General features: G+C 41.6%; 1 protein-coding gene across 1 annotated transcript; it reads right to left on the bottom strand.

The window, feature by feature from the left end:
* Positions 1-432: 432 nt before the first annotated feature.
* LOC115356636 (alpha-2Db adrenergic receptor-like) lies at positions 433-5610 on the bottom strand. The gene is made up of 2 exons (XM_030047857.1): positions 5226-5610; positions 433-1599 (listed from the first exon to the last, which is right to left on the bottom strand). Exons 1-2 carry the CDS (start codon positions 5550-5552, stop codon positions 433-435), a joined length of 1494 nt encoding a protein of 497 aa, XP_029903717.1. The 5' UTR covers positions 5553-5610.
* Positions 5611-11633: the final 6023 nt, after the last annotated feature.

The following is an 11633-nucleotide window of genomic DNA, read 5'->3' on the forward strand; positions in this document are numbered from 1 at the left end:
AGCACTTTGGAGACACAGTTCATTACCAGGCAGCCATTTTTCCTCTAATTACCAGTGAGGTTTACTCAGATCCAAAGTTTCTGTGTTAAACAGTTATCGCATGAAGGACAGCCACCTGTTCTGATAGCATCAATGGGTTAATGACCTTCCTTTATCTGTTTACAGTGGAAGAGAAGATACTTAATAATATATATATATATATATATATATATATATATATATATACATATGTCGTGAGTTGTTGAATAATTAATCAATACGCAGGCTGTGTGACAAGCCCTTTAATGTCTGTATGACAGCACAGTGGAAAACAGAATTAAAACTGAGTTTGAGTGAGTGTGTGTGTGTCTGTGTGGGTGTCTGTGTGTGTGTGTTTGTGAACAGAAGGCACACACACATATTGAACGCTCACACATACAGTATATCCACATCTTACGTGTGTTTGTGAGTTTGAAATAAAATCTTTTTGAAGGCCCTCCTGAAGTCCCTATTAAATATTGTGTATATGATGGGGTTCAGGCAGCTGTTGCAGTATCCAATCCAGAAAAAGAGATTGAAGAGTGTGTCTGGGATGGTGCAGTTCTCTCTGCAAACAGCTTGGAGACTGTAGGTGAAGAAAAACGGAAACCAGCAGAGAACAAAAACCCCCATCACCACTGCCAGAACAAAAGTGAAGCGCTTCTCCCTCATTTGCGCCACTTTCGTTTTGGACAGCGACATCTGCCTGCGGCGGAGAGGCAGAGGAGAAGGGAGGAGGAGGTGATGGGAGCAGTGGTCAGTCGATGCCCATGATATGGAGGCACAGGCCGGAGGAGGAGCAGGAGGCTTCAGCCTGGAAGCTGTTCCCTCAGCATCCATTCCCTCCTCCACCTTCACCCTGCCGCCGGCTCTCCTGGGGAATCGAAGAGAAGAGGAAAAAGAAGACAAGGAGCTTTTTGTTTTAGATGAGCTACTCCTCTCCTCCAAGTCAATATCGTCCAGCTCTCCTCGTCGGTGACTGCTGCTGTTGCTGTCTGCAGCAGAGGAACTGTGTCGGTACGCCGGGCATGGGCTGTCCAGCTCGTACCGGGATTTACCACAACCTGCACTCACTCTTTGGCAGGTCCCAGTGTTCCCCACGAAGCAGGTCTCAGACTGCGACGGCTGGCGCTCCATCACGTTCTTTGCCACAAACACGGTTGAAGCTCGCTGCTTGGCAACACGGTAGATCTTGCAGTAAACAAGTATCATGATAATTCCTGGGGCGAAGAAGGATACCAGGCAGGAGGAGAGAATATACCAGGTCTGATTGTTGAGGAGACACTCCTGTTTGTGCGTCTCTTCCTCCACCTGCTTTGCCCCAAACTCCTGGGCCTCCTCTTTCTTAGTCATGAGGAGTGGCGGAGATGAGATGACAATAGATATAAGCCACACAATGCTGATCATGGCTTTAATTCGCTTTGGTGTCCGTTTATGGTTGTAGCTGACAGCTTTAGTGACGGACCAGTAGCGGTCGAGGCTGATGGCACACAGGTGAACGATGGAGGAGGTGCAAAAGAGAACATCCAGAGCCAGGTAGAAGGAGCACCAGGTGGAACCAAAGTACCAGTAACCCATGACCTGGGGAGAGGAGAAGCTATTTAAGATGTCTTATCTGATCATTTAAGTACAAGTTGCCCATCTTGACTCTCATTACGGTACCAGTCACCCAGTTCTATGTGTCTCATTGTATGGGACCCCTTTAAACATCAGTAGCCCCACGTTTAGGGAAGTTGCTTTGATTTTTAGTTTGAGAAGTGAAGGGGTAATACTCACCTCTCCCCATACAAACAGTGAGGGAGGCTTTGAGCGTAGCACTTACAATAATAATTCACCTGAAATGAAAATGTTGCCATTATGTACTCAGCCCAACGCTAAAACTCTTCTCCTTTTTCTAAACTATTGATGTTAACAGGACCCTCTTTAAACAGCTCCAAAAAAAAACAAAAACAAAAACAAAAAAAAAAAAAAACATAAAATGTCCATCAGATTCCTCTAAACGAGTCATGCAGCATAATCCAATAGCTCTGCAGCCACGCAATTGCACTATGCATCCAAAAGTTTAATATTTACCTGTCAGGAGAGAAAATGTAAGAGATAAAAGGGTAAATATTGGACTGTGCTGAGCTTTTTTTTTGGAGCTGCAAAAAGATGGGACTGTTCAGCCCTCTAAAGGCTTTCCATTTTTACTTGCTGGAAAATGAAGCGTCAGCCCTGCCTAAAACATATTTGCACAAATGTATCAGAAATGACACATCAGGCTGTTAGTATTGCAAATCATGGGGAGTAAATGCAATGACTTTATGGCTCTTTAATTTAGAATGACATAGTAATGTTCTGTGTATCACATATTCAACTCAATACTTTAGTTATACTCCATTGTTAGTTAGTTAACTACCACCTACTCTGTCTTGCTCTCATATTTTGCACCTTGTTGGAGTGTGAGCCGGCAGCAGCTTCAGACCACTGACCTCCATGCAGTTCTGTGTACAGTCTTAGTCTGTAGTAAACATACACTAGCAAATATACAACAAACTTGACCTTAAAAATTATATGTAAAAAAAAAAATGCTCTGTTGCACTCGCTGATCACCCACCCTCCCCCACATTTTCTCATCTACTCTGCTTCCCATTCACTTCTATATATAATATTCTAGAAATAATGTGAAACTACCAAACTACAGTTAGCCAGAGGAACATTATGATCCCTTAGTCACTTTTTGTGTGCTCCTTACAAAGCAATGAAGATTTCTAGTCAGCCTTTAAATCACATGAAATATACCAACACTTACTGATGCCTTGTTAGTATACTGGAATTCAAAAACTCTCATTTTAGCAACAAAGTATTATTATTATTTTTTAAATTGGTAATCCTACAGACAGTCTACCTGCTGTTAAAAGACACTAGTAAAAAAAAAAAAAAAAAAAAAGTTTGGAGAAGGCTGAAAGAGAATTACAGCAGCTAACTTATATACTTATTTGACTGACCAGGAGAGGAGTAGATAACCAGAATGTTCAGTCACGACGGCATAGATGTATCCCCCTGGCAAGTTAAGGAGCTTTCACAAAAACAGTTTTCGCCAAAGTAGTTTTTGGCGAAATGTGCCAAATGTGAAAAAAAAGTTAAAAAAAAAAAGTACCATGGCAATACTGTTGCCATGGCAACAAAAACCAATAACCCAAAACACCAAATATTGCAAGAATCAGTCAATAACTGTCCTCAGGAGCTTTCACAATAAAGCTAACAGCAGAAGACTTTTGTACAGGCCAGTGTGCAACTACAATATGGTCGGTTAATCATCCTGGTAAAAATTGTAATTTTTTTTCAGCCTTAGCTATTTCATCAAACTATTTTGTCAAAGCCCTTGACATAATGACACTATTAAAAATATGAATTGATTTGGCCCATCACCTGGGAGGGAGAAGAAACTCAAAGGGCATTATAATCTCTACTTCAAGTGCAAGTAAGATGATGAGTAGAGTGTCCAGAGCTAGACAGGAGGAGAATCAGGATCATCCTAAGTGCCAGCAGTTGTACTGAGGAAAGGAAAGAAACAACCATTACTCTTTTATTTAAACGGAAAACAAAGGGTAGCCAACAGCAGAAGAGAAGCCTGGTGGATCCAAAGTACCAGCGGTTCTTTACTTAAAGCAGAGGAGGGAGACATTAATAAGTAACTAGTGGGTGGACACCTGGAGAAAAGAAAGGGCAAGCCATTAAACTGTTATTGCGAGGTGTAGAACACAACACTCATGGTCGGGCTGAAGAAACACCAAATATACCTGAAATAATGCAACAGTCACCCATAGGAGAGACCAGAGCACCAGTCTAAATCACAAACTGGGACTGGTTGAACCTAGTACCAGAAGATTTTTTTTTAAGGCTCTTTGATAATGTCAGCCCATTACACAGATAATGATGACATCACCCATTTGAAACTAAAAAGCCACAATTATGATGGTAACTGATGGCATCATAATTGTGTATTCATTTGATTGGCAGATCAGGTGCGTCGCCAATTCAAATGTGAGAGCCAATCAAAACCAGTGTTCAGAATTTGAGAATGTCTGTCCAGCCTGTCACGTAACATTCGGCATCTGCCAGGCTGCTCAAACCCAACTAGCCTTCAGGGGTCAGGGGTGGGGAAACTCCATCCAGGCAAAGACCATTTGATTCTGCTTGAGAAGCAGTTCATACAAAATAATTCAATACAAAATGAATAATAATAAAAAAACAACTCAAGAATGTAGAAGTAGACTAACTTCTGGGTGGTCCCTGCCAACCGCATGCCTGTCAGTATCAAGATCTGGGTAAACACATTCATACATGTCATCTCTCACATGCATCATGGCAACTATCAAGAAAAGAAAAGTTGATCCAGAAGGTCAGCCCTTTCCAAAAGAAATGGAGAAATGGTTATTTTTTTGTTGAGGTAAAAGGCCAGCCAGTGTGCCTGTGACTGTGGGAATGTGCTCGCAGTGATGACAAAGGGCCAGCACAAGTGCCATTACAGCTGGAAACATGACATGCTAAACTGGGTGAGCTGCCAGGACAAATGGGCTTGGATGAGGTTAACGCTCCTCTGCAGAGTGTGGGCACCCAACAAGCAGCTTTCACAAGGTCGCATCCTGACAGAGACAATGTTATGCAGGAAGTTTTGTGGCAAGCTGAAACCTCATTCAGAGAGAGAATGTGTTTGGGACGACCCACCGCTGTTAGCAGTTCTTCTCAAAACTGACAAAGAACTGGTTCCGTTGAAGACTGACTGTCCCAAACCTGGAAGACCAGCTGTGAATATCATCATCATCATCATCATCATCATCACTACCACCTGACATCAGACACCTCGCCAAAGAGTAGCAGTTCCAGCCATCACATTAAGGTAACAACAATTAAATTCTTATTGTTAATATTAAAATGTTAATCAAATTATTGCAATGAATTTTAAATCAATAATTCTGTATGACCCTTGAAAGGTGTTGCAAAACTTTAATTGGTCCTTGATAGCAAAAAGGTTTCCCACCTTTGCTTCTGCCTGTGGTAGAAATTTTGTTAAAACAATCAGAAATAAACAATCAAACAGTTATTTCCTGCTGCCACTTGGGGCTGACAAAGTTGCAGCTTTAAACCCAATTATATACCAGTGCCAGCAGAGGCCCATAAGCACCATGCCATATATACAAGGCTTTAAGAAAGAGCTTCCTCACCTCGTTAGCCAGAGAAAATGGAATGACCAGCGTGGCCACCAGGATGTCAGCTGATGCGAGGGACACCAGGAACAGGTTCTGAGGTGCCCGCAGAGCACGGCTGGTGAACACCGCCACCACAACCAACACGTTTCCAACCACAGTCCCCAGGATGATGACTGTGACAACAAGCACGATGAGGACCGACACCACTTGTGAGTGAGGAAGCAGAGGAGGAGATTTCGGCGAGGAAGAAGAGGTTTGGTTGACGTTGTCCAGAGAAGAGTTTGGTGGTACAGTGGCTGGCATCGTGGCCATTAAAGGTGTTATTAACTCTGTTGAGTCCATCCTGGTTAAATGACTGACGTCATGATCCCCATTTTTCACCTCTCATGCATTCAAAGCTGAGAGAGTCTGAAGGGCAGTGAAAAATATCAGACAAAAAAAAAGCATATAAATAACATTAACAAATGACATAATCAACAGCAAAAAATTAAAAAAAAATGCAAAAGCTGGGCAAAAAGATAGAAAATGGCAAAAAATGTCGAAGAGGTTTTTCTCTGGCTACTTTGTAAGAGAAACTTTAATTATTGCCCTCTCCTCTGAGAAATCATACGTTTCCATCAGAAAAACAACAACAACAACTTATATAGACTTAGATACAGATATATATTGACATGCTACCCGGATGAACTATGAAAATACATTATGTGTCCATCAAAAAAATGGTGATATTCATAATTACGCAATTGTTGAACACATCTCAAATCAACACATTACTGCTCCCTTGGTGAATATTTCATACTGTATGCCCACAGCATGCTTCAGGTCAGTGTGCATGCAACAAGACATTTCATTAATAAAGTATAGATTTGCTTTATGTTGTGATCCAAAAAAAAAAAAAAAAGCCAAACATACCCGTTACTTATTTCCAGTGTGATGACGGCTATATGCTCTGTTTGGAGCAAGGAAAAGAAAACCTGTTTGGAATATATCCTCAGACAGCTGAACGCTGCACTCCGGAAAGGACCAGACAAAAAGATGGAAAAAGAGAAAAGTAGAAATATTTAGAGAAAAATGAGCTGGAAAAGGAGAAAGTGGTGAGAGAAGGGAGAGAAAAGGAGAGGAGAGAAGAAAAGGAAGCAATGTAGGAAAACAAGACAAGAGGTCCTCACTTTCATGTGAGTCGCTCCGTGGCTGAGTGACACAGCTGCTAATGCTGCTGTTCAGTGGTCCTCCAGAGCTGGGAGAGGGAGAGAGAGAGAGAGAGAGAGAGAGAGAGAGAGGGAGGCAGAGAGAGAGAGAGAGAGCATGAAAAGGAGAGGGACTCCGAAGGGAGAGAGTAATAGAATAGATAGCAGGGAGAGAGGGAGATGAAAGGAAAGAGGTAGAGGGGAGTGGAGAGGAGCGGGAGAGAGAGGAGGGGATGGTATGAAGAGAAACAAGAGGAGTGGGAGTTGGAGTGGAGGAGAGTGGAGATGGAAAGAGAAAATAGGAGGGAGAGGAGGAGGGCATTATGAGAGATTAGAGGATTGAATTAGACAGCAGAGAGCACAATAAAAGCCTAAGAGAGAGAACGAAAAAGAAAAAGCAATACAGAGAAGAGGAGGGTGCTACGAGTCAGAGAGAGAGAGAGCAAAAGAGAAAGAGGAGGGTTTTTCTACAGAGAGGAGAGGGCATCAGAGACAGATGAGGATGAGGCAGCTGTTAAGAGTAAATGAGAGATCAGTGAGCTTTGAGTGGCCATCAATCCATTCTCATTTATTCTGAGATGAGATGGGTGATTTATTTAATCATTCACTGACACTCTTAATTTAACAGCCTGCATGGCGTGCCTGAGCAGTGGCCAAGGGAAGCAAGGGCGCACAGGCAGAGATTGCACTGAATCATGACTTGTACACAGATCAACTTAGAGTAGCCCGGCAGAATTTATCTGGTTGAATTTCTCCTGCTTCTGAATAAAGTCTGCCATAGTGCTCGCTATGACACTGATCTGCCTGTAAGAAAGACTTCACATCATCTTTAGAGGTAGTTAACCACTAAAGTTGGATGTCACAAATACCCGCTCAAGATAAATCCAGGCGGATAAGTAATCCTGTGCTGCCATAGCCAATGGGCATACTTAACAACGAATCAGCATGGTGGATATACTTCACACAGCTTCCTACTAATGACACAAGTTATTTCTGCCAAGTTGGATAAATATCAACAAACTTACAGCATGTTCACACCATGCAGGTTTGAAACAGTTTATTCAAAGTGTGGAGAGTTTGCTCCTGTGGTTGGGCTCATTTTGCATTTTGCCAGGTGAGAGCAATGCCAGTCAAACTGCAATGGCACCGACGCACCTGAATATGTATTTGTTTGTGTGTGTGTACTTGTACTTTTTTGAGTATTTTTTTCAGTCAGCAATTCAGTCAGTAATTCTTTTACTTAAGAACATTTTGCTTGAGCAATTCACTATATTTTAAATCATATCTGTTACAGAGAACAAATGATAAGTAACAGACTGTGGAACCTTTCACAATAAAAGCTCAATCAGCAAAGACGAGAAGAGGAATCTGCTTCTACTTTGTTGGGTTATTACTTATGTCAAATGGACAAATTGGACAAATTTCCAATAAAAGCTGCACAATGAAAAACTACAGATGGTCAGTGGAAGTGAGGATCATTTACACTCAACTGGAAAAAAATGTGGAATAAGTGTGGAAAAAAGGGGAATAATAACAGTGACATGGCCTGACAATGAGATCATGTAGACTCAACCATTTTGCACAATGCACCTTTAAAAGAATGTAGTTTGAAAATTTGTTGTCTAACTGCATGGAAAAGATCATACCTAACACAGTTACTGTTTTGAAAAAGGAACTTAGTCAATTTTAATCCAAGTACATTTAAAATTAGCTCCTTTTTATTTTTACTCCAGTAGATTTTTATACTTCTACCGCTACTGCAGCGAAATATCAAAGTAACAGTATTTCTATTTGAGTAGTAATTTGCAGTTCTCTTTCCACAACAGCCAACAGCAGGAAAGAAATGTGAAACAATGAGGGCAAATTGGAGAAAACAAACAAACAAACAAAATCATTCATTCATCATTCTTAGTTATCATTCTATTTCTATTTTTTATTTCTAGCTTTCATAAAGTGGTTTGACTGTCTATTGCAGCTGTTGATAGTGTCAACCTGGGTTGGAATTCATTTAGCTGGTGATGGAAAGAATAAATGAAAGTAATCATTGCCCTTTTAATCTACATAATAAAGTCTTTCAGGACAATCTCAGCCTGTCTGTGTGACAGGAGGGGAACACTTGGAGCTTCCCAGTGCTCACCTGATCTCATTGTCACTCATTGCCTGCCAGTCTATACAATTTTGTAATTTTGGCAGCAACACTGAGCACATGTTGGGCGTCCTCTTCACTAATGCAGATAGTAATGGTCATGCATAATTGATGCAAGTAATCAGTTTTGTATTGCTGCAGTCAAATGCTTATGGATTCATGCTTGAATGTGGCTAGATGCTGCACACACGTATTCTTATTGCTAAATGTTGTTTGGTCACTTTGTATTGTTTGCCTTAATAGTACAGACTGATTGTTGTGTGTAATAGCCCGTGAACATGATTGTTAACTGTGGTTAATTCAGCAGATGCAATCATGTGAGTCCTTGGTAATTATTAAGGATATACTTGTGCTGATGATCTGTTCAGCTAATTAGTGGTAGGCCCACCCCCTCCCCCACCTAGGGAGGCAGAGTACTACTGTTCACTGAATCTAGGTACCTAACTTGTAATTTTACGCTGAAAGTAATTGGTGCTTATTAATTTGTGGTGTTCTGTTTGTCACGTAGGCCTATAGATAATAACCATAACCATACAAAGCCTCAACATCACAGGGACATGTGCACTGTGGTAATAAATGTCTTATATGGGCACAGCAGCCGCCTTCTTGCATTCTCACCGAAGCACCCATGGTGATGATAAGGTTCCTCTGAACCGCTCCATCTACTAACAAGCCACTCCCATTATGTTAAGTGCAAATGAAAAAAAAAAACAGTACTGCTTATTGAGGCAAAAATGTTTCTTTCAGCTGCTACAGTACCTACAACTCTGGCATGGCAAAAAAGAAATAGACTCGTTGTCTCTCTGTTCTAGAAAAACTTATTCATGCATTCATTTTTAGTAGGTTGGACTATTGCAATGGCATATTTACAGGCCTTAACAAAAAATCAATCAGACAGCTGCAGCTGATTCAGAACGCTGCCGCCAGAGTCCTTACAAACACCAGGAAACTGGACCATATTACACCGGTCATTAAATCGCTACACTGGCTTCCTGTGAGTCAAAGAAAAGATTTTAAAATCCTACTGCTGCTCTACAAAGCCCTGAATGGTCTCGGACCTTGATCTACTGGTTCGCTACGATGCATCTAGACCCCTAAGGTCATCTGGAACTGGTTTGTTGTGTGTTCCAAGAACAAGAACCAAGCAAGGTGAGGCAGCATTCAGTTATTATGCTCCTCACCTGTGGAACAAACTTCCTGTAGATCTGAGGTCTGCTCACACTGTCAGCTCCTTTAAATCAGGGCTAAAAACACTATTGTTCACTGAAGCGTACTGTTAGATTAAATACTTGGCTGTTGTATTGCCTGTACTTTTTAACTACAGTGTTGATTTATGCCTCCTCCGCACTCCAAGGACTACCTGTTGGATTGCCCGTACTTTTAAACTACACACTGTTGATTTATGCCTTTTATTTTTCTACTTCGTTTCTTGTCCTGACTGTTCTATTTGGGTTTATTGTCAAATCGGCTGCAAATGTCAGAGATTCCAGGGCTGAGGACTGAGTCCGGGCTGAAATCTCCAATAGGAGAGGTTTCAGAGTCTAAGGAATTAAGAGGTTGGGCTGTCGGCATCCCTGCGGGGGGGTGACCGGGAAGTCTGAGTCAGTTACTGCTGTGACTCGACAGTGGGGAGCAGGCTGTGAATTCAGATCTAGAAGGGAGACGTCCTGTGATGGATCTTTAGAGTTCATTACGATCTGAAAAAGACCAGTGTGTGGAACTTGTGTCCGGCGGGACTGTAAGACTCTGAGTGAAGGACTCAAGAGGAAATAGCGTGCACGCATTGGGTGTATTATTAAGGGCGACGTCCTATACAAAAAAAAAAAAAAAAAAAAAAAAAAAAGAAAACAGACCCGACCAACCAAATTCAAGATGGTTCAGAGCCAGGGACAAGAGATCCTAGCTGAAATCTCTGACAGAGCCGGTTTTGAATTTAAACTCAAATTTTGTCTAGTTCACTTTTTGGTGGTGTGATATAGGCCATCACGGCCTGGGCCCTTGGCCTATTGCCTTTTGGTGGCAAGGAGCCGCTGGGGTGATCAGGCCTATCACGCCCTAGGCCCTTGGCCGCATGGCTCAAGCAGTGTACTGAGCCTGTTGTTATTTTATGTTACTGTATTTTATTATCGCTATCATTCCAAATTTCTATTTCCCTTTTTTATTGACTGTTTTTATTGTTTTAAATTGTGTCTTGTTGCTTTTAATGTTTCTGTAAAGCACTTTGAATTACCTTGTGTTGAATTGTGCTATATAAATAAACTTGCCTTGCCTTGCCTAGTTGGAATCAATTAAAATAAATAAATGGCACAACTGTTTTCATTTGCACTTAACATAATAGGAGTGGTTTCTATAGTGCCAAATTAGTCAGTCAGCATGATCACTGAAAGTTGACATTTCAGCCTGATGGTGGTGATGCAAGTCATGATGTCACCAAAACAGACACAGTTCATACTTTAAGAAGTGAGAAGGTGCTTAACAAACTTCATAGCAATCAAGACATGTTGCCTTGGAGTTAAGTGTTGAACAAACAGGGCTATCAGCAGCGCAAAAATAGCTCATTAATGGGACAAGTCAGAGAATGGACTGATGCATTAGGTTCCCCCTCACGTCTCCTGATAGAAACTGAGTAACATTCAAAAATGTTTCAAATGAAGCCACCCCAGTCAGTAACAAAGCAATACAGTGGAAACTCAGAGCTATTAGATGGTTGAATAACTATGAAGTTACACTGAGCTGCTTCAGCAATGGTTTGGGAAAATAGCCTGAATCCTGCTTGACAGCTCAATAGCAACTACATCAGGATGGAGCGCAGAAAGCGGCTAAAAGAAAGCTGCCCATATTCTTCTTTTTTTTTTTCTCCGCTCAGTAGCCTGGAAAGCGAAGAGGGGTGACGTCTGTGGACGATCTGCATGAGTCATGTATCTCCAGTTTTGACAAAGAGACAAAAAGAGACACATGCAGGCAGACAGGTTAATGGGAAGAGACGAAAACAGATGCACACAGCCAGAAGAGGAGATAAACATAAACATATAGGCAGACAGGGAACCAGGCGGCAGGGATTTATACAAAGCAACAGACAGGCAAGCAGAG

The sequence above is a fragment of the Myripristis murdjan genome, chromosome 3 (assembly GCF_902150065.1).
Source record: "Myripristis murdjan chromosome 3, fMyrMur1.1, whole genome shotgun sequence".
Lineage (NCBI taxonomy): Eukaryota > Metazoa > Chordata > Actinopteri > Holocentriformes > Holocentridae > Myripristis > Myripristis murdjan.